We start from the raw sequence: 22771 nt of genomic DNA, 5'->3' as shown, positions 1-22771 counted from the left end.
GACTCGAATACTAACAGGTATTTGAATATCCCAACTTTGATCTTTTATAGAAAGTGTAAACAGCATAGTAGGATTACCATCTTGTTTTTTTTTTTTTTTTAATGGTCCAAAAAGGGAATATTTTGGGAATGTCAGCTATAGGCAGTATATAAAGATGGACATAATGACAGCTCCCAAATGTGAAGCCAAAGCAGGTGTATCTCCCCCTGGTGGCTGGTTAGAGTACTAGTCATAAAACTCACCTAAAGTATTAGTCCAACAATTTTTTTTCCCACAGGTGAGCGTTGGCATTTATGTTAAATCTTCATTTTTCTGACTAATGAAGTAAAAACAGGCGATTGATGGCTGTAATGACTATTCAGCAACAACCCATCAAATGTGGTAGAAACTGAATTAGTCAGTACTGCACAATGATGGAGGTAAAATGGCAGCTTTAGTACCTGCAATATTTTGTCTTCACTCTAACACAGTAGCACAAAGCAGCATTGTGTCATCCATCTTTATATACAGTCTGTGATACAAAAGCAGACAGTGTGTGAATATTGCTGCTTTGTCATAATGTTATTAATTCTCTATTTCCAAATATTTTTTCTTGAGAACGTCCAATATTTTATAAATTAAACTGAGCAGTACAGTAGAACATTAAGCATGTCTTTTAGCTGCAGACGTAGTTAAACAACACACAGATGCATTTCATTAGTTGTGAGCAAACAGCTGCATTTACTGCTTAACCTTCAAAGATAAGTCCATCCTGTCCATGTGCCTGCTGTGACTGACTTTACCAGCTTTTCCTGTTGTTCGAGTCCTTTGCAAGTTTCAGTTTCTTGACCTCCCTGAGCACATGATCTGCTTTCTTCAGCTTCTCCATGGCTTTGGCCAGTAGATCCTCGGGCATGGCCTCCCCATTGTTGCCTTCGGTCTGGGACTGGGACACTGAACTCAGGAGCTTGCTGGTGTTTTCCATCTCCAGAGCCACTTCAGTCTCAAGTTTCATGACTTCATCGCCGCCGCTTCTGGCCAAAGCTGTACTCAGCAGACTTCTGTCCAATGAGTCAGAAAGCAGGTTGCCGCTGGAGGCCGACCTCACCTTGGTTTTGGGTTTGATGGGAGGAGAGGGCTCTGACATCCAGCAGGTGAAGCCCTTGGTTGCAGGTGTTGTCGGCTTTAGACTTACGGAGATCTGAACGTCGTTCTCGCTGGTGTCCAACACATCTAGACCGGCGTTGCTTCCCCTCAGTGCAGCTGTGGAAGTTGCCAGTGTGTCTTCACTCCCTGAGCCTTCACTGTCATCATCTGAATGCTGACCGCTATCTACAGACTTCTCCTCCGCCTTCTTCTTCTTCTTCTTCTCCCCAGGCAAATGGCCGAGCAGTGGACTCAGGCTGGGGCTGTCGGCGACCGGGTCTTTCAGAGATACAACCACTACTGGGATGTCGCTTGTTGGTATTACCTCTTCTGTGTGGAGAGATCCCGATGAGGTATCTGATGCAGGAGAGTCTTGCTCCTTTTTGTCAGAGGTTAGAAGAGGACTTGGGTTCTCTACCAAAGGAAGCGCAACAGATATTTGTGGTTCATTTTCAGGTTCTTTAGTTTCATCACTGCTTGCAGAATTGTCCTCTTCAGAGAGTCCTTCTGCACTTGGACTTTCATCTCCGTCTTCATCATCTGTCTTCTTACCGTCTTCCTCCTTGTTGTCATCATCGGTTCCTTGAAGCTCTTGGTTGGACTCAGCTGCAGGATGGGAGGGTTTCTTCTCTTTGCTCGGGGGGGTTGGAGGGTGGGAGTTCGGTCTGGACTGGGAGGTCTCCACAGGTTTGCTTGAGCTGGGTTTGCTGGGAGGAGTAGGGGGTACAGCTGTCTTTTTCTTGGCGTTGGGACTCGTCTCTGGCGTCTTCTCAGCTTTGGCCTCCTTTGTGGGCTCGTCAGCAGGTGCAGCACTGGGCTTGGCCTCTTTGGATGGAGGCATAGGTGGTTTCAGAACCTGGAGAACATGACATCACATTTTATATTCAGTATTACAAAGATATTAACACATTTTGTATTGTACATTAATGTTTAGAGTTAGGACTGAAATACAAAATGTGTGTTATATTACGTTGTTTTTTATTCCTCTGCGTTGCAAATCACTAGGTGTCATAATGTGAGTTCTGTTGCCACTGAAAGCTGATTTACACAAAGTTGCAAAGTTAACAGTGATCATTTTCAGTGTATTGTTTTTCTATCTTAGAAAATCTTACGATGCCTTAAGAGTCTTCACATTATATTAAAAAGACATGAGGTTATGTTCACTTTGCACAAAACCGCTGATGGAAATGTTTCAATTCAGAGCTTCTACTTTTTCTCTTTAACTGTGGTAAGAAGTTGAATCAGTACATATACACCATTAAAGTAACCTACTGTATTTATACCTCAGTACACTAATTCAGCCTCTGATTCTTCCACAGAGAATGAATGCCGACAACATTTTGTTATTCACATTTTGTCCCTATATATTTTTTTGTTTGCAGCCACAGTACAATTAAAGTTATGAATAAAAACACTCAATAAAGAGCAATTAAATTTTGCTTGTCAAACATGTCTGCTTTGTTATGTACTGATATCTAGATATGAAATGACTAATATATAACATAATGCAGACCTTCTTCTCTGGGACATCAGTCTTCTCAGGTTCTTCCTCTGGTGCTGAAGCACGTTTAGCCTCTTTGGATGGAGGCATAGGAGGTTTGATGACCTTTTTCTGGGGACTTGCCTCTGGCTCAGGCTTGTCTTCTTCTTTTATACTTGACAAAGACTTTTCTTCTGCTGCTTCACCTTCACTGGATGCAGCTGGAGGGGCTTTACTGGCTTCTTTGGGAGTTCCAGTTCCATCCACAGTGGAATGATGAGTGCCATTAGGCATTATGGCATCATCAAGGTCTAGATCCAAACGCAGGATGCCATCAGAGGACACCACAGCAACCTATAGGGAGAAAAACAGGATTTATTTTGAGATATCTGCTTTGTAACACATTTATAAATGTTAGAAGAATGTTAGAATGTTAAAAATCTAAACACTAGCTCAGCTGACATAATTTATTTATTAGTGGACAGAAGAGACAGAAAGCAAGGCTGGAGAGAAGGGAAAAAAACTAATTTAAAATTCTTTTTTCCCAAATGCTGTTGAAGTACTAAAATCAAACATAGCACTTCCTTTACATGTTTAGTATTTCAAAATAAAAGCCTGTAAGAGACGGGCTCACAAGTGAATTGAATTAATGTCATCAACAACAGTAACACAAGAGAAGACAGCAAAGATTAGTGAATGAACACAGTATTTCAGTAAAATACAGTGATGTAGAAACATACATGCTCATTTATTGGGAACATCACTCCATGTGAAAACAATCAGCGGCTACAAATAACAGTCTCCTCCTGTAAATACTGTATATATTTAGTACAGTTTCTAAAATATAAAGAATTGCATATCTTTGGGTTTTGTACATGTACATTTATATGAAGATGGATTAAAAAATGTACAGTTAATACAGTTAATTTGTATAGAAAGAAAGGAACACATTTTTAATTTCCAAAGAGGAGTGGATTCTTAGACACACACAAACCTCTTTCATGTGTATCCTGGTTGGCGGCCGTCGGTTCCGGTTCCCTTTGGGCCTTGATCGAGTAACATGTTCTAAGTTACTGCTGTCGTCCACCTTCACCTGTAGGAACATGAAGACATTTATTTACTAAAATGATCCCATGTCAACATTATCAAGTAAAAGGCAAGGACATTAGTGACTAAAATAATAATAATAATAATAATAATAATAATAATAATAATAATAACAATAATAATAATAACAATAATAATAATAACAATTGGTGCCAGGCACAACAAACCCCGCCCCTCTCACATATTCACATATTCCACCACTATAAGTAAATGGGAAGATTTGAAAAATTTATTTAAAAAATTTTGAACTTTAACCTACTGTTCCCAAAATGTAGTGAGGCCCATTCTGGGTCACTGGCAATCTATAAAGTCAATTTGGTATGAATTCAACCAACAGTTTTGCTGCTACAGACAATTTTGCCCATTATAAGTAAATGTTCTTATTTTCATTTTTTTTAATTCATAAAAATTGAAACTTTGGCCTACTTTTCCCAAAATGTAATGAGATCTATTCTGGGTCACTGGCAATCTATAAACCCAATTTAGTATGAATTTAAACAATAGTTTTGCAGGCGGGGTAATAATAAAAAATAATGATGATCACGATGATGATGCATCCACCTCATCAAAGACTTTGTTCTTTGCCCTGCTGATGCCATCACTCAGTGCTTTGATCCAAGCATCCTTCTCCTCTGCAGTCTGAGTTTGGAACTTCAGATCATGGACCTGTCGACCAGAGAAATTACAAAACCAAGAGCAAATTAATTTTCTAAATGACACTTGTATCCAGAACACTGAGGTTCTTGCTTCCAAATCCCTTAATGCCTTTAATTCTGCTCCTCTACACTGACAATAATGTGTAAAACTAGGCCTTGGATATAGTTTAGAAATGCAGTAAAATGTCAAGAAAATATCATCTCCTATCATTTCCTAACAGACTCCAACACAAACTGCACATAAACAGGCAGGTGTGACTCAGAGAACATTAGAACATAGCAAACATTAAAACATATACAGAGACACCTCATCTAAATGTAAGAGGAGACACAAAAATAAGAGAAATGAAAAGAAAAGAAAAGAAAAAGCAAAACAGATGGGTTTTAATAAGAGACAAATATGTACACAGACTTGCAATTTGCCAATTATATATGATTAGATTACTATAAAAAGTAACCTAATATTATATATATTTCACACAGATCCGTGCCTCCATCCACTCCATTACAGCTACATCCAAACTAAATACTGTGGTTGAACTTGTCATGTGTTAATAACAGCAGGTGGCTCGATAAATTCATTTGTTTTTTCTCATACTGCTGTCATGTGAACTCAGTCCTGTCAAGTGTTGGAAAACAATGAGTTTGTGATCACTGAGTTAACATTACTGTTCTCTGTGTTCGACAGATGACAAGGTTTTAGTGTCCACTGTCATTACAAGTGGGAAAAGGTTCTCCCCGAGTGACATCCTCTGTTTGGAGAATACTACACAGTGCATTAGGCTTCAGTATGCTTTGTAAGTGTAATCTAACTGTATGGAATTAGAATATACATATGTATCTTGTAAATGAGATATTGAGATGGTACTTTAGGGAACATTAAATCAGATTACCAAACCCCTCATTTATGTATCAGCACAGGAATAGTGCCGTCATTCAAAAACTGTATTTTTGATTTTATTTGATTTTAGTGATTTATTCTGAACATGCAATGAAATTTAACAGATATGTGAACAAGTAAAACATAAATAATAATATAAAAATCAACAATTAACACAATCTTAGACAGAAGAACAGCACAATAGTTTCATTTACATGGCCGAAAAGGGGTGGGGAGAAGTGCAACTTATTTAATCCCACCCGTTCCATAAAACATTAATAATATATATTTATCTCCCTCTTCCTTTCACATTACTCTTTTATATTCATATATACATTCACACAACCACTCATACACCTGTACATACGTATTTTGTCTTTTATATGTCGAACGATCAGTGAAGTGAATCACATATATCATCAGTATTCATAAAACTACATTTCACCTACATGTGGTGTTCAAAGCTCAGTCACTCTGTTATAGTTACTCCAGGAAAGCTGCTGCACCACAGAGCATTTTTAGAATAGAATAGAATAGAATAGAATAGAATAGAATAGAATAGAATAGAATAGAATAGAATAGAATAGATCTTTATTGTCACTGTTGCAGGGGCAATGAAAATCAGTTTAGCAGCAAACACTTAAAGTGCAAAAAGACTGTATAAAAACATCACACAAAATTATTCTGAAAATATATACTGAAAAAATATTGACAATATACAAAAACTACAAAGAAATACTAAAATATTCAGAAAGCTAACTCTATACTGCAGATAAAACATATAAATGATATATACAGGTAGTATGGGATATTATTGTACAGTTTTATTTGTGTCTTGTCATTATTATTCATAGTCTGTGTGTTCAGTTGATGGTGGCAGGACTGTATTCATAGGATTTCCAAAGTGTGGTCCACAACCCCCTGGTGGGTAGTAGAGGCACTGTATGTGGACCACAACAGGACACTTACAATAAATGAATAAAATGATTTGATTTCCGATTTTATAATTAAGCTAGAAATTACCATAAAATGTTAATGATGAAAATTTACATAAAAAAGAAATATAAACTAATAAATCAAAGCTACATGATTTAAATAATGTTTGTTTGTTTTTTTTATTAATGTAACCTCATTCTGATCTGGAGCACAGCGTGTAACTCACCACTGACAGAGAATAGATAATAATCATAGGTATTAGGTTCAACTGCACTGTTGAATTCCTACACTCACACTGAAGTGTTCTGTTTATGAAATTAAAAATGTGTAATAGTTCAGTAGTTCATCGACTGGTGTGTGGGTCAGCCATGTGACTGAAGGCTGCAGAACATTTTCAGATGTTAAACTAGAGTATATGGCAGTCCACAGTTTGGCTGGTTTAGAGTTTAGGTTAATGGTTTGAACATGGATTTCAGTTTTTAAAGCTTTTTTTTCATGTTTATGGTTATACATGTTTATTGCTGGATTTATTAAACCAATAAAGCTCATCTTCCTCTTTTTTTTATTAGGAAGCAACATCAACACATAAAATTTAACAGTCAATATCTTTGCTAACATTTGTCATTTTTTCTTTCTGGGAAGAAAAATGAGAAACATAAAAATGTGCAACTGGAGAGCACTTTTTCCATGTACACTATGTAATGTAATTACATATGGTACATTAGGTAGTTTTCCCCCGACACTCAGTCCACCTCTACAGTCTTAACATATGTGCAGTTTGTGGAGAGTCTGCACTGAGGCGGACCGTCACTCGTGGAGGGTTCTGTGTTGCACTTCTACTGCTGTGCTCCTTTAAAAAAATCTTTTTGTCTCTTCGGCTCTGCTCGGTTGAATGATGCCAGAGCTGAACAGTGTTACCCTGGAGAAACCAAACGGCAGCCAAGTAGCTCACTTCATGGTCAAACCCACTCACTTCATTCACACTGAGTGACAACAGAGTACACACTAACAACAGACACAGGAAGTCCGAGTTTAACAAACGCAGGACAGTTTTCAAAGGTTGAATGATGGTATCATCAAGGTAAAATTTATACTACCTTGTTTTAAAGAATGAATACCATCACTGTATTTAACCATTCTTGGGCCTGTTAATCCCAGTCTTGGAAGACTGACACTGAGGTCTGACTCATTTCTCAGAGTGGTCATTTCATACAGACTGAAGGAAAAAGTGACACACTAACACACAATTGTGGAAAACTCTATGTTTACAGTAGGTTTACCTTCCCCCCTCTCTCTGTTTCACACACATGAACTGAACATATTGGAGTCATGGTTAGACCATGTAATAAACTACTGTAAGTCTTATAAACACCCTCCACTGCTGTCAAATTGTGGCCCTTAAGCTCATTTTGTTGTCTGATGCAAGGCATGCAGGCTCCAATAAATGCCACCACATCAACAAACAACACAGTGTCACAGTGTCTGTCACTCCAGCAGCTTTCACAGGATGTTATACTTTGTAAAGACAAACTGGTGATGAAATGTGTTTCTAATCTATAGCAAGTAAAAATAGTAAGGAAACTGCTGCATGCTGTCAGAAGACTAACATAGAGTCTTCATCATCTTCATTTTAAGACACTCTTGTTCAAGCAGACATTTTAATTCCTGACTCAGGGCTGCTACAACCAATTGCACTTTATGTATTTATTGCATTTTAACTGCATTTTATTGCATTTTTAAATGGTATTTTAATTGTAGTTTAATAGTATTTTGCACTGTAAAGCACTTTGTGTGAAAAGTGCTCTATAAATAAAATTTACTTACTCTTTAAACCTGTACAAAAGGCCAGTGGTTGAACATATAGTTGATAAACAGTAGGTACTCCTTAGGTTTTTCAAGCACTATTACTCATTATATTATTACTATTCCGTCAAAGGATGTTAAGAGTTGTAAACATGCCAAATAGCATGATGTATAGAAAAAAAAAAAAAAAAAAAAAAGATTATATCTGGCACTAAATGAAAAGTCACATTATGTGTACCTGAACCTGAATTTCCTTTCTATCATCCCAAAGATATTATAGTAATACATATAATATGGGGATGCAAGTGTCTGGATTGTGTCTTTTTACTTAAAATTACAGCTCATTATTTCATTTATTGTATCATGTGGGGCTCTAAAGGCAGTAAATTAATGGTCCTTGTCTTTCTTTCTGTTTTTTTTTTCTTTTATTTCTTTTATTTTTTCTGTCTTGTTTTGTTTTGTCTTGGTTGTTGGGCATCTAATGTTTGTTTCCTGTATTGAAAAACGTTGTCTTCAATTGAACAAATACTGTATATTTTCCTTCACACCAGAAAAATCTATAAATATATTTGATTTTTTTTTTTTTAATTACATAATTAATGAAAGAAAACGCTAAATACACTGAAGATACACTTGCTTACATGCCTCAAATCTAGCAAAATTCCTCGATCTTCAAAAGAAACAATGTGTGATTCTGACTTTTGTTAATGCAAAGTAAAGTATTTTCATTTATGGTCATTCATATATTTGTGAACAGTACTGTAGATCAGCTCTGGCGTAAATGTTAGACAGTCTCTTTACTCTTTAGCCTGAACAAATGATTATTTTTCTCACCTATTCCTTTTATTTGTTAAAGCCAGGGCACAAACAAACCGTAACCACAAAGACACAAAGAGGAACTGGAGATGCAACAGCCCGTGGCCTGAAACCACTCAACAGAGGCTGAAGTGTGGGAAGTACTGAAAAGACAATCAGTTCATATTTTACTACATCCGTATGTCCACCATCTATCACTGATGGTAGATGGTTCGTCTAACCCCAGATCCATGAACAGAAGATGCAGACAAAGATTCACCACCAAAACAACACAGGATGTCTTTTGTTTCATCCTTTCGATCCACTGTGGCTGGAACAGACAATGGGATATTCATACTAAAACTCTATAACAGAAGAGAACTGACTAAGAAATAGTTGCTATAAAGTTTTTTTTGGCTTAAGTTCTCATCATTACAGGCTTGATATACTAAGTCTGTCGCAGGAAAACCCCTTGAGTGTCTTAAACTGAGAAATTAAGTTTTACTTTGACTTACTTTCAATTCCATAATTTCAGAGAAATAACAGTTCTCTGTGTCCACTCATCATTTAAGCTACGCAAATCAGTAAAACAAGCTGTAAAACACACTATTCACAGAGTATGATTTTTTACAGTTGTAGAAATATGTAAGCAATACATGTTACTGCTTTCCTGTAGACATGTTTAACCGACACAGATTTAGCTGGAATTTCTTAATTTCTTGACTTAAAGGAGTGATATTTAGCTTTTTTTTTTTTTTTTTTTTTTTAAATGGAATTATGCATTTTAAAATATTTCCCTGTGGTCTACATAAACTGTAAATGCTATGCTTGGGTCTGAGTTCATTAATTCAACTCCACAGGTCCATCTTCAAACTATTTCCGGGTAATGACACCAGAAAGGTCGCTTTGAGTGCTGGCCCTTTAAATGCAAATGAGCCACTTCAGCCACTTGTGTTCATTAATACAATCGACAACTGAACATTTTAGGTAATCGGCTCAAAGTTTGGACATATTTTCAGTATAGACTACAACCGCTGCTGCTGACAAACAATTATGGTGTGGAAGAGAAATGTTTGTCAGAAGTCTTGACCTTATATGTGCAAATATTGTGACATAACTAGTTATAAAACGTAACAAATTAAGCAGAAATTAAAAGCGGTTGTAGAAATCCACTCGATTTTTGCCCAAATGAATATAAAGATATCTTTGCAGCACCTGGAGGGTTCAAATTCAAACTTTTTGAACTATTATGGTCCAAATACACAAATAAATGAACCAAAGACTAATAAAAGTGGGTCTAGCAAAATATGACACATCAGTAAAACAAGCTGTAAAACACACAAGTATCACTTTTTACAGCTGTAGAAATACGTAAGCAATAAATGTTAGTACTTTCCTGTAGACATGTTTAACAGACACAGATTTAGTTGGAATTTCTCTGCACTCAATCACCATGTTTTTTGGCTTTGTTTGGTCTGTTCGAACCAGTTGCAGACTTAAGGAATTTCATAGTGGATTTTCAGATTTTTTTTTACCCCAATAGCAACATTTCTAAAAAGCATCAAACAACAAAACAACTCTTCTCCCTTAAAAGGGCTATATGTGGTATTTCTACCTCCAAATATTTTGTGGCCTAAAATTACAATTTAAGTGTTGAGGATAAAGAGCTCTGAAGTTCTGCCAAAGATGTCAATGTATTGAAGTGTTACGATGGCGTATTAGAGCCACATAAGAAAATAAAAACACTTGTCACTATGAGAATAGAGTCGTAAAATATCGAGATAAAGCCCGTAATTTTATGAGAATAAAATCGGATACAAAGAGTCATAATTCTACAGGAATAAAGTCATAATATCTATCTATCTATCTATCTATCTATCTATCTATCTATCTATCTATCTATCTATCTATCTATCTAAAATAAAGCCATAATATTACGCGAATAAAGTCGTAGTAAAAAAAAACAACTCATAATTTGACAAAAATAATGTCGTACTTTTATGAGATTAAAGCTGTCATATTTCGAGAATAAAGCCATAATATTATGAGAATGTCGTAGTTTAAAAACAGGTGGGAAAAATATCATGATATACAAGAATAAAGTCATACCCACTCGTCGTATAATGGAGAACTTGGAACATATGTTGAGGTAATACTTTCATTTGGGGTTTACACACGGCAAAATACTGAGCCTGTTAGCCCCACCACCATCAACACATTAGCACTAGTCATGTGGTCTAACAGAAGTGAAAGTTGCTGCTTCGGTTGTTGCAGTCACTGTAACTGGAAACTCTGTCATCAACAAGCCTTAAGGCTTACAATTTCTAAATTATGACTTTTTATCGCACTATTGACAATTTATTTTCAAAATATTACAACTTTAATCTCATAAAAATACGACACTGTTTTGGTTAAATTAGGAGTTTTTTAAAACTATGACTCTATTCTCATAATATTATGGCTTTATTCTAAAAATATTACGACTATAATCTTATAAAAGTACGACATTATTTTCATTAAATTATGATTTTTTTTTTTAAACTATGACTTTCTTCTCATAATATTATGGCTTTATTCTCAAAATGTTCAAACTTTATCCTAGTAAAATTATGACTGTTTTTCTATTCAACTTTAGTCTCATAAAATTACATGTCTTATCTCGATATTTTACATCTTTATTCTCGTAGTGACAAGTGTTTTTATTTTCTTACATGGCCCTTATAGGCCACCGTAAATTGTATAAATATGAACGGAAATTATTTACAGTGACAGACGGGGGGGGGGGGGGGGGATTTATGTGACCACTAGAGGGAGTAGTGAGTGACCCTGCTGGTCTTCCATGGTGAAGAAAACTATCACCATAGGGCCTTTGACCAAAGTATCAAAAAATGACCAGATGGGATGAGAACCATGAAGAAACAACTTTTACAGCCAAAGAAAGTGACAAAGTGATAAAAGCTAGAAGTACTGTTGTGCAGCAGGTTCACTAGGTTTTTGTTCTGAAAATAAAATGGAAATTAAATGAAAGTGAGACATCTGAAAAGGTGTGTTTGTGTTGTGAGACTTGTGGTCAAGGTTACAATGTCAGTACATATAATATCCAGGAAATACTAAATGTGTAAGTGTTGATGGGAAAGAAAAATAAAGCATTAATGCATTTATACAGACTGTAAAACCAAAACACTGAGCTCAGAGACGTTCCACTGAGTTACAAAAGGCTGATTAGCTGTTGTTTTGTCACTTCATTTCATATTACACACTCAACTTCTCATTTGCAACTATAAAATTACTGACTGGAGTAGATTTAATAGAAATAAATGTAAAACTTTAACCTAGAAGACTCATAGGTTCAATAAATCCAAGTGCTATTGTTCAGATGGTTAACTCTTTCTAATGAGTTACAGCACTAGTGGGTACTTTAACTTCCTTCTTGCAACAGACACATTTTTAACATCCCCTTTGACAGTTGGTGACATTGTTGACCTTTATCGCCAACGTGAGCATTTTTCTGTTTGTTTTTCTGCTTTAAGCCTGAATGAAGTAAATGCTGGTTGTTTCCACAGTTTGTTCTTTATTATTTTACACTTCCTATACATCAGTGAGCAACTACAGCCCTGAACTGGATTTTTACACTGCAGAAAAAGGAATTAATGATCTATAATTCTAACATGAGGAATAGCAACTAATCAAATATGAATCAGAAATAATGTCTGGGTTTTATATTTTTAAAGAAGTACAGGTTAGGGATTCTTTTTCTGGTCACATGCTTGATTTTATTCATTATTACTACTTGAGTATCTTCATCTGTTCAGTTTTTTTCGATAAATAGCTGTCGTGTTTTACACTCTGCTACTGTATTTGACTAATCACAATAGAATTAAACCCAAACACACCTTATCCGCTCACCCGGCATTTTAATTCACAAACTTCCATTTCCTACAAAACTGTCTTTCAGCTCACCTTATTCCCTGATTTGGGAGATCGAATCACTATCAGTCTGTGCTTCTTCTTGAAAGTGCTCTTTATTTCATGACATGTCTCGAAGTTTTCCAGGTCAAACCTCTCTAAGCAGTTCTGAAGGTCCTGCAAAACACAAAGTACAGTTACATTATACATTGAGTTGCATTCCAAATTAAAATTAGGCTGACATTATTTTATTACTTTACAACCCCAAACCCAAATATGATGGTTCACTGTGTAAAATGTAAAAACCTAAAAGCAGAATGCAATGATTTACAAATGTTAATTGAACTGTATTTTACTCACACCAGAACATAGAAAATATATCAAATGTTTAAAGTGAAAATGTACTATTTTAAGAAAAAAAGACTGGAAAAGTAAGTGGCACTAAAAGAAAACAGCTTGAGGAACATTTTGCAACTAATTAGGTTAAATAATGGGACATAAAAAGAGCAACTTAGAGGCAGAGTTACAAAAATAAAGATGGGAAAAGGTTCACCAATGTGAGAAAATCTGTGTCTACAAATGGTGAAATCATTTCAGACTAATGTTCTTTAACACAAAAATTGTAAAGACTTTGAATACGTCATCATCACTAGACAAGGTTCCAAAATGACTAGTGGATACTTGTGATCTTCAGATCCTCAGGCAGCACTGCATTAAAACAAGATCTGATTCTGTAGGGAAACTTACTGCATTGGTTCAGAAACAAAATAGACAAAAGAAAAGACAAATCATCCAGGCTGTTATCAGTGCTCAGTTCAAAGCATCGCTGATGGTGTGGGGATGCATTAGTGAATTTGGTTTATGAAATTATGGGTTGGGTTTAGGATGTTTTGTTTACATGTTACATAGTGTCACAACCCAATAATAACTTATCCTACTAACCAGGGTATTGTGTGTTATTTTGCTGCCTATCTTTGTTATTATTTAATAGGATTCATTCATGTATTTATTCACATATCTTTTAAAAAGAACCAAGTGTAAAAACATAAAATTTTCCATTTACATGGGACATCCTGAGAAGCTGAAGAGCTTTTTGAAAGGGGCCCAGGTACAAAGAATAAGTAACACATGTAACAAGTAATACAACACATTTTACAGTACAACAAACCCAAAAACATCCACCCTTTTCAAGCACCTACACTCTCACACAGTAGAGATTTTTTCAAGATAAGCACATGGATCCACAGTCTTACTCAAACATACACAAAATAAAGGTAATAACAATAATGATAATTCCTCTAACCTAAAACTAACCTAGAGTACGATAAGAGTAGAGAGCCTTTGCATGACATTAGAGCGGGCCACATGCTAGCTGACCCTAACTGGCCCGCATGAGGTTATTGGCGAATTAAAAGTCAGTGTAAAATTGAAATATATATCACTGTAACAGCCGCAACCAATACAACAGCACTGCTTTTATTTTGAAGGATCTGCTAAATTCATGTTTTTTCACACATTCTTTCCGTACTCAGCATAAGGCTTACGCACTGACTGGTTTGTTGGTCAGTTTCAGCCCATGAAGCCCATGTCAGCCAAAAAGAAAGACTGATTCAGAATGTAGAGTTTTTAACAAGACATGGACTTCTAAGTATTTCTTTACTGAAGTCAGAGGTGAAGAAAAAGAAAAGGAACTGAGATATGCAAACAAACAAAACTGCATTTATAGTTTTTTATGTAAAGTTAATGTGGAGCTCCGGTTTTAGCACATTTTCGAAAGTGTTTTTGTGAACATTGGTTAAATAGTTGTATTCTGTGAACCACATTTTCATTTTATCATTGTATTGTTGCATTTACTGTTTTTATATTATAGTAAAGTATATATATAGAGAGATACATATATATTGAGCAGAGCTGTAAGTGTATTGATCCGGCCCATAACAACTGTCAAAGTTTCTCATGTGGCCCCATAGGAAAAGTAATTACCCACCCCTGCATTAGAGTAATGTTACACGCTGTATGTATTTTTCACATGTTTCAGGGCAAAAGAAACAGTGATGTACCTCATTTTCATACACCACGATCTCTGTCTTCTCCACATGGATGTAGCGGTCCTTATAGCTCGCCAGGACTCTGCCGTGGGCCTTTTTCACCCAGCCAGCTTTAGCCAGGAACTTTGGCTCTTTACACTGGGCCGGGTCCTCTTTTGCACCCTACAACGACACAGAGGAAGGAAATCACACTCATAACACAGCAGGGAACTAGCAGAGTACAGTCACTATTTCTCACTTTCAGTTTGTCAGTGTGAGCGACTGGTGATAAACAAAATACCTGTAAAAACAAAGGACTGTTATCATTTTAATTTTTACTTATTAAATGAATGATAGTGGAATATGTCAAAGATCTGGCTGATACTGAGCCTTTTCTACAGCTTCCTCCTTTCTTTCAAACTGCTCCCACACACATTCAGAACTGTTCTAATGTCTCTTTATTCAGTCACATCTGTGAATTCACCTCTTCACCTCTCGTGTGGGATACATGTCTGACATCGTTACATGTGATGGAGTTTTCTCTTGTTTAATCTTTAATCTATACATAGTAGATTTTATATTGTTCTGTTTAATATTTTACTCTTATCATGAAAATTGTCTTTTAGAATTCTGAGTACATACTACTATACAATAAAAACCTAATATTATTATCACTAGCTCCAGTTTTGGAACACAGTTATTGACCTTCACTCAAGTACTGTACCTAAAATATACTTGTACTTTACTTGAGTATTTGAATTATATCCTCCTGAGACCCAGCAATGTATTTTGGTCCTCTGTAGGGACAAGAGTTTTACAGCTTTATTTATAATAAATAAATAAATATATAAATAAATAAAAATGCTGTCTACTGCGAAGGACATTCCATAAAAAAAAAAATCTATCTAAAAAAACTGTTGCATCATGTTGCTTCCAGTCAAGGCAACTATTTAATGAAAAAAAAAAAAAAAAAAAAACTTTTCCTTTCCTGGGTCTCAGGAGGATATTGAGCTTTATACTTCTGGTCCCTTAGATCCCAGAGGCAGATCTTTCAGTACATTACATGTGTAACAGTTTTAGTTACTTTTTAGATTTTTCATCCCCTTCCTGTTGAGTGAGTTCCACATATCTAAAAATGTGCTACTTCTGAATGTTTGTGATCAACTGAGGGATTAGATTGCCCATTATAGGCTGAAAAAACCCCTCTAAACGTTGAAAAGAGCTGACTTTCTAGAAATATGTGGTTCTCACAGGACAACGATGCTATAAACATATGATGATAATATAGAATATGATGCATTACAGTACCAAAAGTATATAAAGTAGGTTAAATGAGCTCAAAATTATACATGTACAGCAGTAAAATGAATATAAAATGATTGTATACGATGGTAAAACACACTATTTAACTGCACAATGACTTGCTGATGTTACCGGCATACTTTTGCTAAATTAACCAACACTTCCTTCTCTACCTTCTGCATCTTGTGCAACAAAAATCAGCTTTAGTGAAGTACGCAGGTCACAGAAGAGAGAAGTCGTCACAGTGTAATATCCAGGATGTGCTACTGAGCTTTAGTTAAGCAAGGTTTTAAAGAAAAATGAGGTGGTGCATCCTGTTGATGAGAGTGTGACCCTGTAAAGATGCCTTTGGCGTGTTGTCCTCCCTGTCAGCCTGGTACTCTATGACACAAAGTTAAACTCACAAAGACATCTAAAATCAACTCAGTATTTTCATGTTTCAAATTAAACCCTATCGACTCCTATGGGTTTGGAAAATGTGATTAACCAGTTCCTCATTTTTAAGCTTTGACTTTTACTTCCGTAATTTAAGAGTTACTGATTCTATATTTGAGATGATACTGTATGTGTCAACACAAATTTTTTGAGTGTGGAGGCTGTGCTGCTACTAAAAAAAAAAAGACACATTCTGGTTTTAATATCATGAAAACTCGGGTGGTGTTGGTGTTACAGGACATGGGCTGATGCAACATATCAACAACAGTTTTCACTTGAGTGTCTTCTTAAAAAACATGCAGTTCCTCTGACCTACTCACTTCTCACCTCTGAATGTCACACCTTCAGATGATATTTCCAACCCTGCTGTTTGTATTAGTTGCTTAGATGATTTGCTCCGTTGCCTGTTTTTTCTACAAATGGATGCTGATCACTAGATACTTCTTGTTAATAAGAATCCAAAACATGTATTAAGTGCTCACCCAAAGTAGATAACTCAGGTAACACTATTTGTGGAGTTAATAACCTAAAAAATAAAATACAGGTAACAGGAACTGAAAGGTTTTACAGTCATAATGAAACTGGCAGCAGCTTACAAAGCGATACTGCACACCAACAATCAGCCTGCCTCGTACACAACTTCAATTTTACTGTGAAATAAAGAACATTAACTCAAACCTGTGAAACTACTTCTCTCACCTTTACAATGGTCAATCAGATATTGACGTTACAAGATAAGATAACATAAAATAAGATATACCTTTATTAGTCCCACAAGGGGAAATTCCAGACACTGATGTTTTATATTTTGTCATATTTTCTTTATAATTGTAATGTTTGTGCTGTTATTTGGCTACTGTCTAAATACTGCCACGCCCAAAAATCAGGAGAATCAATTTCTGTCTCATTTTCTTGAAGGATGACCTCTAAACCAAAATGATCCTCCACTCAGGGCATAAGAAAAACCCTGTTTGATAATGTAGCTGCAAAAAAAGTTGCGTAGGAACACCTTGTAACCTTCATTTATTATTAAATTATGCATGCTAATGTTTCCAATGTGACTTGGGTTATGGTAATGGTTCTATATAAGATCCACACATTTAGTGCTTATATAAAGTTTGATTCGGAGTCGTTTGCTGATATTAGCGAACTCCATTTCTAAGCTAACGACTATCTTTGTTGCCTTCATCCATGATAACAACCTGTTCATTATTGTTCAGCATCATGAACACTTGAGGGTTCACAAGAATTTTGAGTTTACTCACTCCTCAATTCTCCTGTTCTTTCTTTAGTTCTTCTATCGTGGCAATAATGAACAACATTGGCTTATTTTTTATAGACTATATTTCTAAGGTAACAGTAGCTAATCATGATTCTAAGAAATCAACAAAAGGCCGGCCACAAATCACAGACACCAACACAAACTTCATATACAACATCAACAAGTCCAAATCTTATATAGTGACTCTTTAAATGTTTTTGTTCCACAGTTTTTGTTACATATATTATATATTTTGCTGAAAAAGTCACTTTTTCTTCAGTTTTCTGTTTCTGAAATAATAACCCTTAACTTTAATCTGAGCTTTTATGAACATCTACATGATCAGGGAATTAAATATAGAAAAATACCTAATTTTTACTGTAAAAACACAAAATACAGAGGATAATATTATTTTAAAAAATAGTGGAAAATCACTTTAAAGAAGTTTAATACAGAGAAAAAAACACATTTTGGAACTGCCACATAAGTAGTACTGGGTCTTTGCGGGCAAAGAAACAAACAGAGCTACTCCACATAAGAGCAAACTTCTGTATAAACTTTGGCATCAGTCTTTATATGTATATTTCTATGAACATTTTGACATTATTTTTCCACAATGAAAAATGTACTGTATGCTCTGACTACACTACAGCTGCCGACCTCCATGAAACATAAACTTGTGGCTTCATATAAATATATAATTGCGGCGTAAGCTCTCCAATCCCAAATAACTTTCCTTTCTGTGTGACTACAACCAGCATATGCAGGTGTCTGCAAAATTCCCAGCCTTTGTTTCTGTTGGAGGAACTTCCACAGGATATATTTTTTTTCTTTTTTGGGATTAGGTGGGAGGTCATCATACTGTTTTTCCACTTTCACTGTGACTGCGAAATATGTGTCAGTGTGGTAAACAGCAGTGCAGCTGCAAAGAAAGGAGTGCCAAATAGGGAGGACAGACGTGCCAAAATGTGGAAAAACACTTCATAATATAGCGATAGTAAAAGTTGTTTTTAATATTTTCTGTACAGTCCAGAAAATTACACTCTGGTACAGCGGGCTGGGTGTGGAAAGTGGCCGATCAGGCTAGGTGGAACACATCAGTGCAGTCTAACAGTGAGCAGAGGTTTGCCAACAGGGCGGCTGTCAGAGGTTTCCATTACTCAGAGCTCAGCTGACTACTACAGCTCTGCACGGTGATATCAGCTCTACATTAACAGGCTCCAATTTTGGACTCGCACAGGAAGTCCTGCGCTGAGGCAGCCTGAACTGAAAACTGCCCACAGATGTTATTGCAATCTATTAACAGTTCTATCTGTGGTATAGTGGTGAAAAGAGCGACAAGTCTTCTGCCACTGTGTAAATGAAAATAATTTGCATGCATGCGAGAGCGTAAATACAGATGAATATGAAAAGAAGATATACTGACACTGATGTATCTGAGATCAAGCTGGGTCTTAAAAGAGGAAAAGAAAACAGTGCAGAGGGTTTAGTGGAAGAAGAGGCACACCTTAAACTGACATGTGTTTCTGATGAAGCTTTTGGTCAGGGAGCATCTGGCTTTCATTGATTTTCACGCTGACCTGCCCAGCTTGAACTCACCACAGCCCTTCTGGAGTTCACATTTTATCCCTATTAACCCCTTTTTGCAACACATTGGACACGACAAATGCATTGTTTCGCAAACCTGGTGTAAAATCTTTAATGAAGTATCCCTTCCTGACCTAAAGAAAACAGCGTTGGGATTTATTGGACTTCATGTAGTTAAACTAGTAGTGATGGCAGTAACCAGATTTTGTAGTGATTCTGGTGATTAAATTACTTTTTTTTCCAATTTAAGTGGTCAACTACTGAAACTGCACCCAACACATCCTGTCCACAAAAGAGAATACTTGGGTTTTTTTAACCCACAAAGACCAAAACATCCAATGGTGGCCAAAAGCAACTACTGATATAAAATGTTTAATACCTGTTGATCCACTAATCCTATCAAAACGTGTAAATAATTGGTGTAAAATGCAGTTTGTCACCTTTTCATGGTCATCAGATATGACCCATTTGGATGCTCAGAGGCTCCGTAGTGAACATGGAAACACCGTCATCTTCTACAACACTGATTCACCAGGAAAACCCATGAAGTTTGATAAATGACTGTGGATGGAGATTTGTTTTTAACGTTCAGTTATTGATATGTTTGCTGAAAATGTGACTTTTTCTTCAGTTTTCTCTATTTTGACATTATTAGGCTCTATTAGGACTATTAGGATCTGTTATCTTTACAGGTTCCAAAAGTCAGAACAGAACTAGGAAAGAAAGCTTTTAAATATTCTGCTCCCATTGCCTGGAACAACCTACAACAGGGCATTAAACTAAAGGAACCGGTCTCTTTTAATACATTCAAAGTCATTTTAAATCAATGGGAAAAGGACAAATGTGGGTGTAGATGGTTTTCAAATTGACGGAATTGGGTTCGGCTTTGAGATGCTTTTAAGGAATGTTGTTGTTATACTTAGTACCTTTTAAAATAATGGTGATGTTTTAAATGTATGTTCTTATCAGTTTTAAGTTTGCTTTTAGTACTGACCTTCATTGTGTTTATGTATATTTGTGTGGCTGTATGGCTGTGGTTTCCATTTTGTGTAACATCTGCTGCTGCTGCTGCTGCTGCTGCTGTCTTGGCCAAGATTTTTAATCTCAATGAGCTTTTTTTCTGGTTAAATAAAGGTTATAATAATAAAATAATAAAAATATAATAACCTTGGAATAAACACTGAGTTTTCATGAACATCTACATTAAATGTAGGAAATGAAATATAGGAAAATACATGATTTACAGTGAAAAATGCAAAACACAGAAGTTTTAATAAAAAATGGTAAATCACTTAAGAAAGGTTAAATAGAGAGAAAATTTCACCTGAGAACTGCCACGAAATCTGGGTTAAATCTATGTCTTACTGTTGCTCCTTTAACGTCATCAAACATCCCCCATGCCACTTCTCACTCGACCTTTGGGTCACAGAGTTGCTAAAGGGCGGGCACTTCTCAATGTGCTCATACACTGACGTCATGGAGCCTGAGGGACGATCACTTTTACCCTAATACTAGAAATAACTGAAATTTTGCAATGAGCTCAATTGTGTGTAATTATTTTGAGTTTTAGACTTATACAAATACTATTTAAAAAATTTATATTATCATTTTATCACATGTTCAATATACAGGTTTGATCATTTTTTACAGTAGTTTGAACTGCCTTTTCTAGGTTTTAGTTAAACATGTCTCTCTTTACTAAAGTTTCTTCCATTGGAGCGTAATCTGCTGCTGTGTATGATTTGCGATTCCCTACCACTGCATTTATATTTAATCATCTGTATCATATAAAATAAGATAAAATAGGATCAGATATTATATCTCTGAAGTGTACATTAGGTTTTTGTGTTTTCTTGTTTTTTTAATCTTTCAGCTAACTTTGATTTTAGCTTAGTTTTAATAGCATTCAAGTATTTTCATTTTAAGTTTAATAATGATGAATTAAGAAGTTTTAGTTTAGCATAACATTACTTAACCTTCTTTACTCTCAATTTAGGGTCTTATATGGAAAACCTTGATTTATAAAAGTTGAAAAAGGTTGACTGATAAAGAAAAAAAAAAATGAAAACCACTGTTTCTTAAAGCCCATATTGTTCTCAATGAACTATTTATATTGAGTGAAATATTAATGGTTTACTTACAGTTCTATTTCTATTGCATTCATTATCATTTTTATTTAGGTACTGTGTTTGTGAATTGAGCTCACTACTAATTTTAACTTTCATTCACTATGATAACCTCTAATATTATAGTATTGCTTTATTCATCCATACAGTTCAAACCAGTCATTAAGGCCATGTCCACACGAAAACGCATCTTTTCCTATGTGATCTTTTTCTTTGTCGTTTTCAAGAAAGTTCTTTGTAAACACAGTCGTTTCAGGAAATATCGTCCACACGAAACCACTAAAAATGAGTGAAAATGATGTCATACAAATGCCAGGCCTGTATGTGGCATAGTAATGCTCTAGCAAAAAAATGGAGAAGACGTGGAGCATGTGCATAAAGCTTGCTTGGTTCTCCAGGTCTGATCCAGTATTTCTTTCTGGTTGCCCCTCTCCACGGTAGATCCAACAGAATGTAGTGAATATTGTTAGCTATGGTTGTTTGTTGCTCACTGTAATGAAAAAGTAGCTGAAGATTTGGATTCAATATTTCCAATAAGCTCAATAGCTGTTGTAGCACAAGCCCTACTCTGTATTCCGCCATTATTGTTGTCATGAAGTGGCGTCTTGCTTCTGGAGTGACAGGTTAGAGAGGCGGGGCTATGATATTGTTTGAGAAAAGTTGCGGTTTGGTTGTACAGATGAAGACGTGAAACTGGCATTTTCAAATTTATCCATTCTGGGACCCGGTTTCAAAAAGTTGCAGTTTCAGTGACTGAAAAAGGTCTATCCGATACAAAACTTTTCTGGAGATGACCAAAGCTGTCTTCGTATGGACAGGGCCTAAAGCTACAACATCCACATCTGAATCTGCCAAATTCATGGATGCTCACTCTATTGTTGGAATACACTTCCTGTTTTGTGCCTTGACCGACGGTGTTGCCACAGCCTCCAGTTCTGCAATAAATAGAGGGAGTGTTCAAACAGAACTATGAGGACGATAAAACTGCACACAACCCACTCTCTGAGTCAGACACAGGCATCATGACTCTGGGGCAAGTCAATTATTGTAATGAGATAATGTATGAGAACTGCTCTGCATTAAAACCTGCAGGCGATCAGGCCTCAGAATATAAAGTGTTGGCAACAACTCACAATCCAACATTACAGTATGTTCTTTTTCTTTTTTACTTTAACAAAACACTGCACAGCGGAACATGGAGTCACACCCAATGATGAAATGCATGAAGTGTGAAAAAATCCTCAAAATCACCCAGAATGTACTTTATACTAGTTGTCAGTTTTAATGTTAGACTTTTAACATGCATTTGTTTGTTTCGACCTATTTATCACAGGTCTCTATGACC

General features: G+C 35.9%; 1 protein-coding gene across 2 annotated transcripts in view; it reads right to left on the bottom strand.

Moving 5' to 3' along the window:
• Window positions 1-14: 14 nt before the first annotated feature.
• Window positions 15-22771, bottom strand: part of plekho2 (pleckstrin homology domain containing, family O member 2) — a 33700-nt gene continuing 10943 nt past the window's right edge. Inside the window, exons 2-8 of one of the 2 annotated variants that reach the window (XM_030131024.1) lie at window positions 14749-14898; window positions 12743-12865; window positions 4274-4378; window positions 3600-3698; window positions 2639-2959; window positions 1678-1981; window positions 15-1539 (exon numbers count right to left, since the gene is read on the bottom strand). In XM_030131024.1, the coding sequence (XP_029986884.1) occupies window positions 779-1539; window positions 1678-1981; window positions 2639-2959; window positions 3600-3698; window positions 4274-4378; window positions 12743-12865; window positions 14749-14898 (1863 nt within the window). In that variant the 3' untranslated portion in view covers window positions 15-778. Of the gene's footprint in view, window positions 1982-2638; window positions 2960-3599; window positions 3699-4273; window positions 4379-12742; window positions 12866-14748; window positions 14899-22771 lie in introns of both variants that reach the window. The other variant, XM_030131023.1, reaches the window with a different exon arrangement.

This window comes from Sphaeramia orbicularis, chromosome 3 (genome assembly GCF_902148855.1).
Source record: "Sphaeramia orbicularis chromosome 3, fSphaOr1.1, whole genome shotgun sequence".
Lineage (NCBI taxonomy): Eukaryota > Metazoa > Chordata > Actinopteri > Kurtiformes > Apogonidae > Sphaeramia > Sphaeramia orbicularis.
Note: the sequence above shows the minus strand (reverse complement) of the source record. Positions and strands in the feature narration are given on the sequence as shown.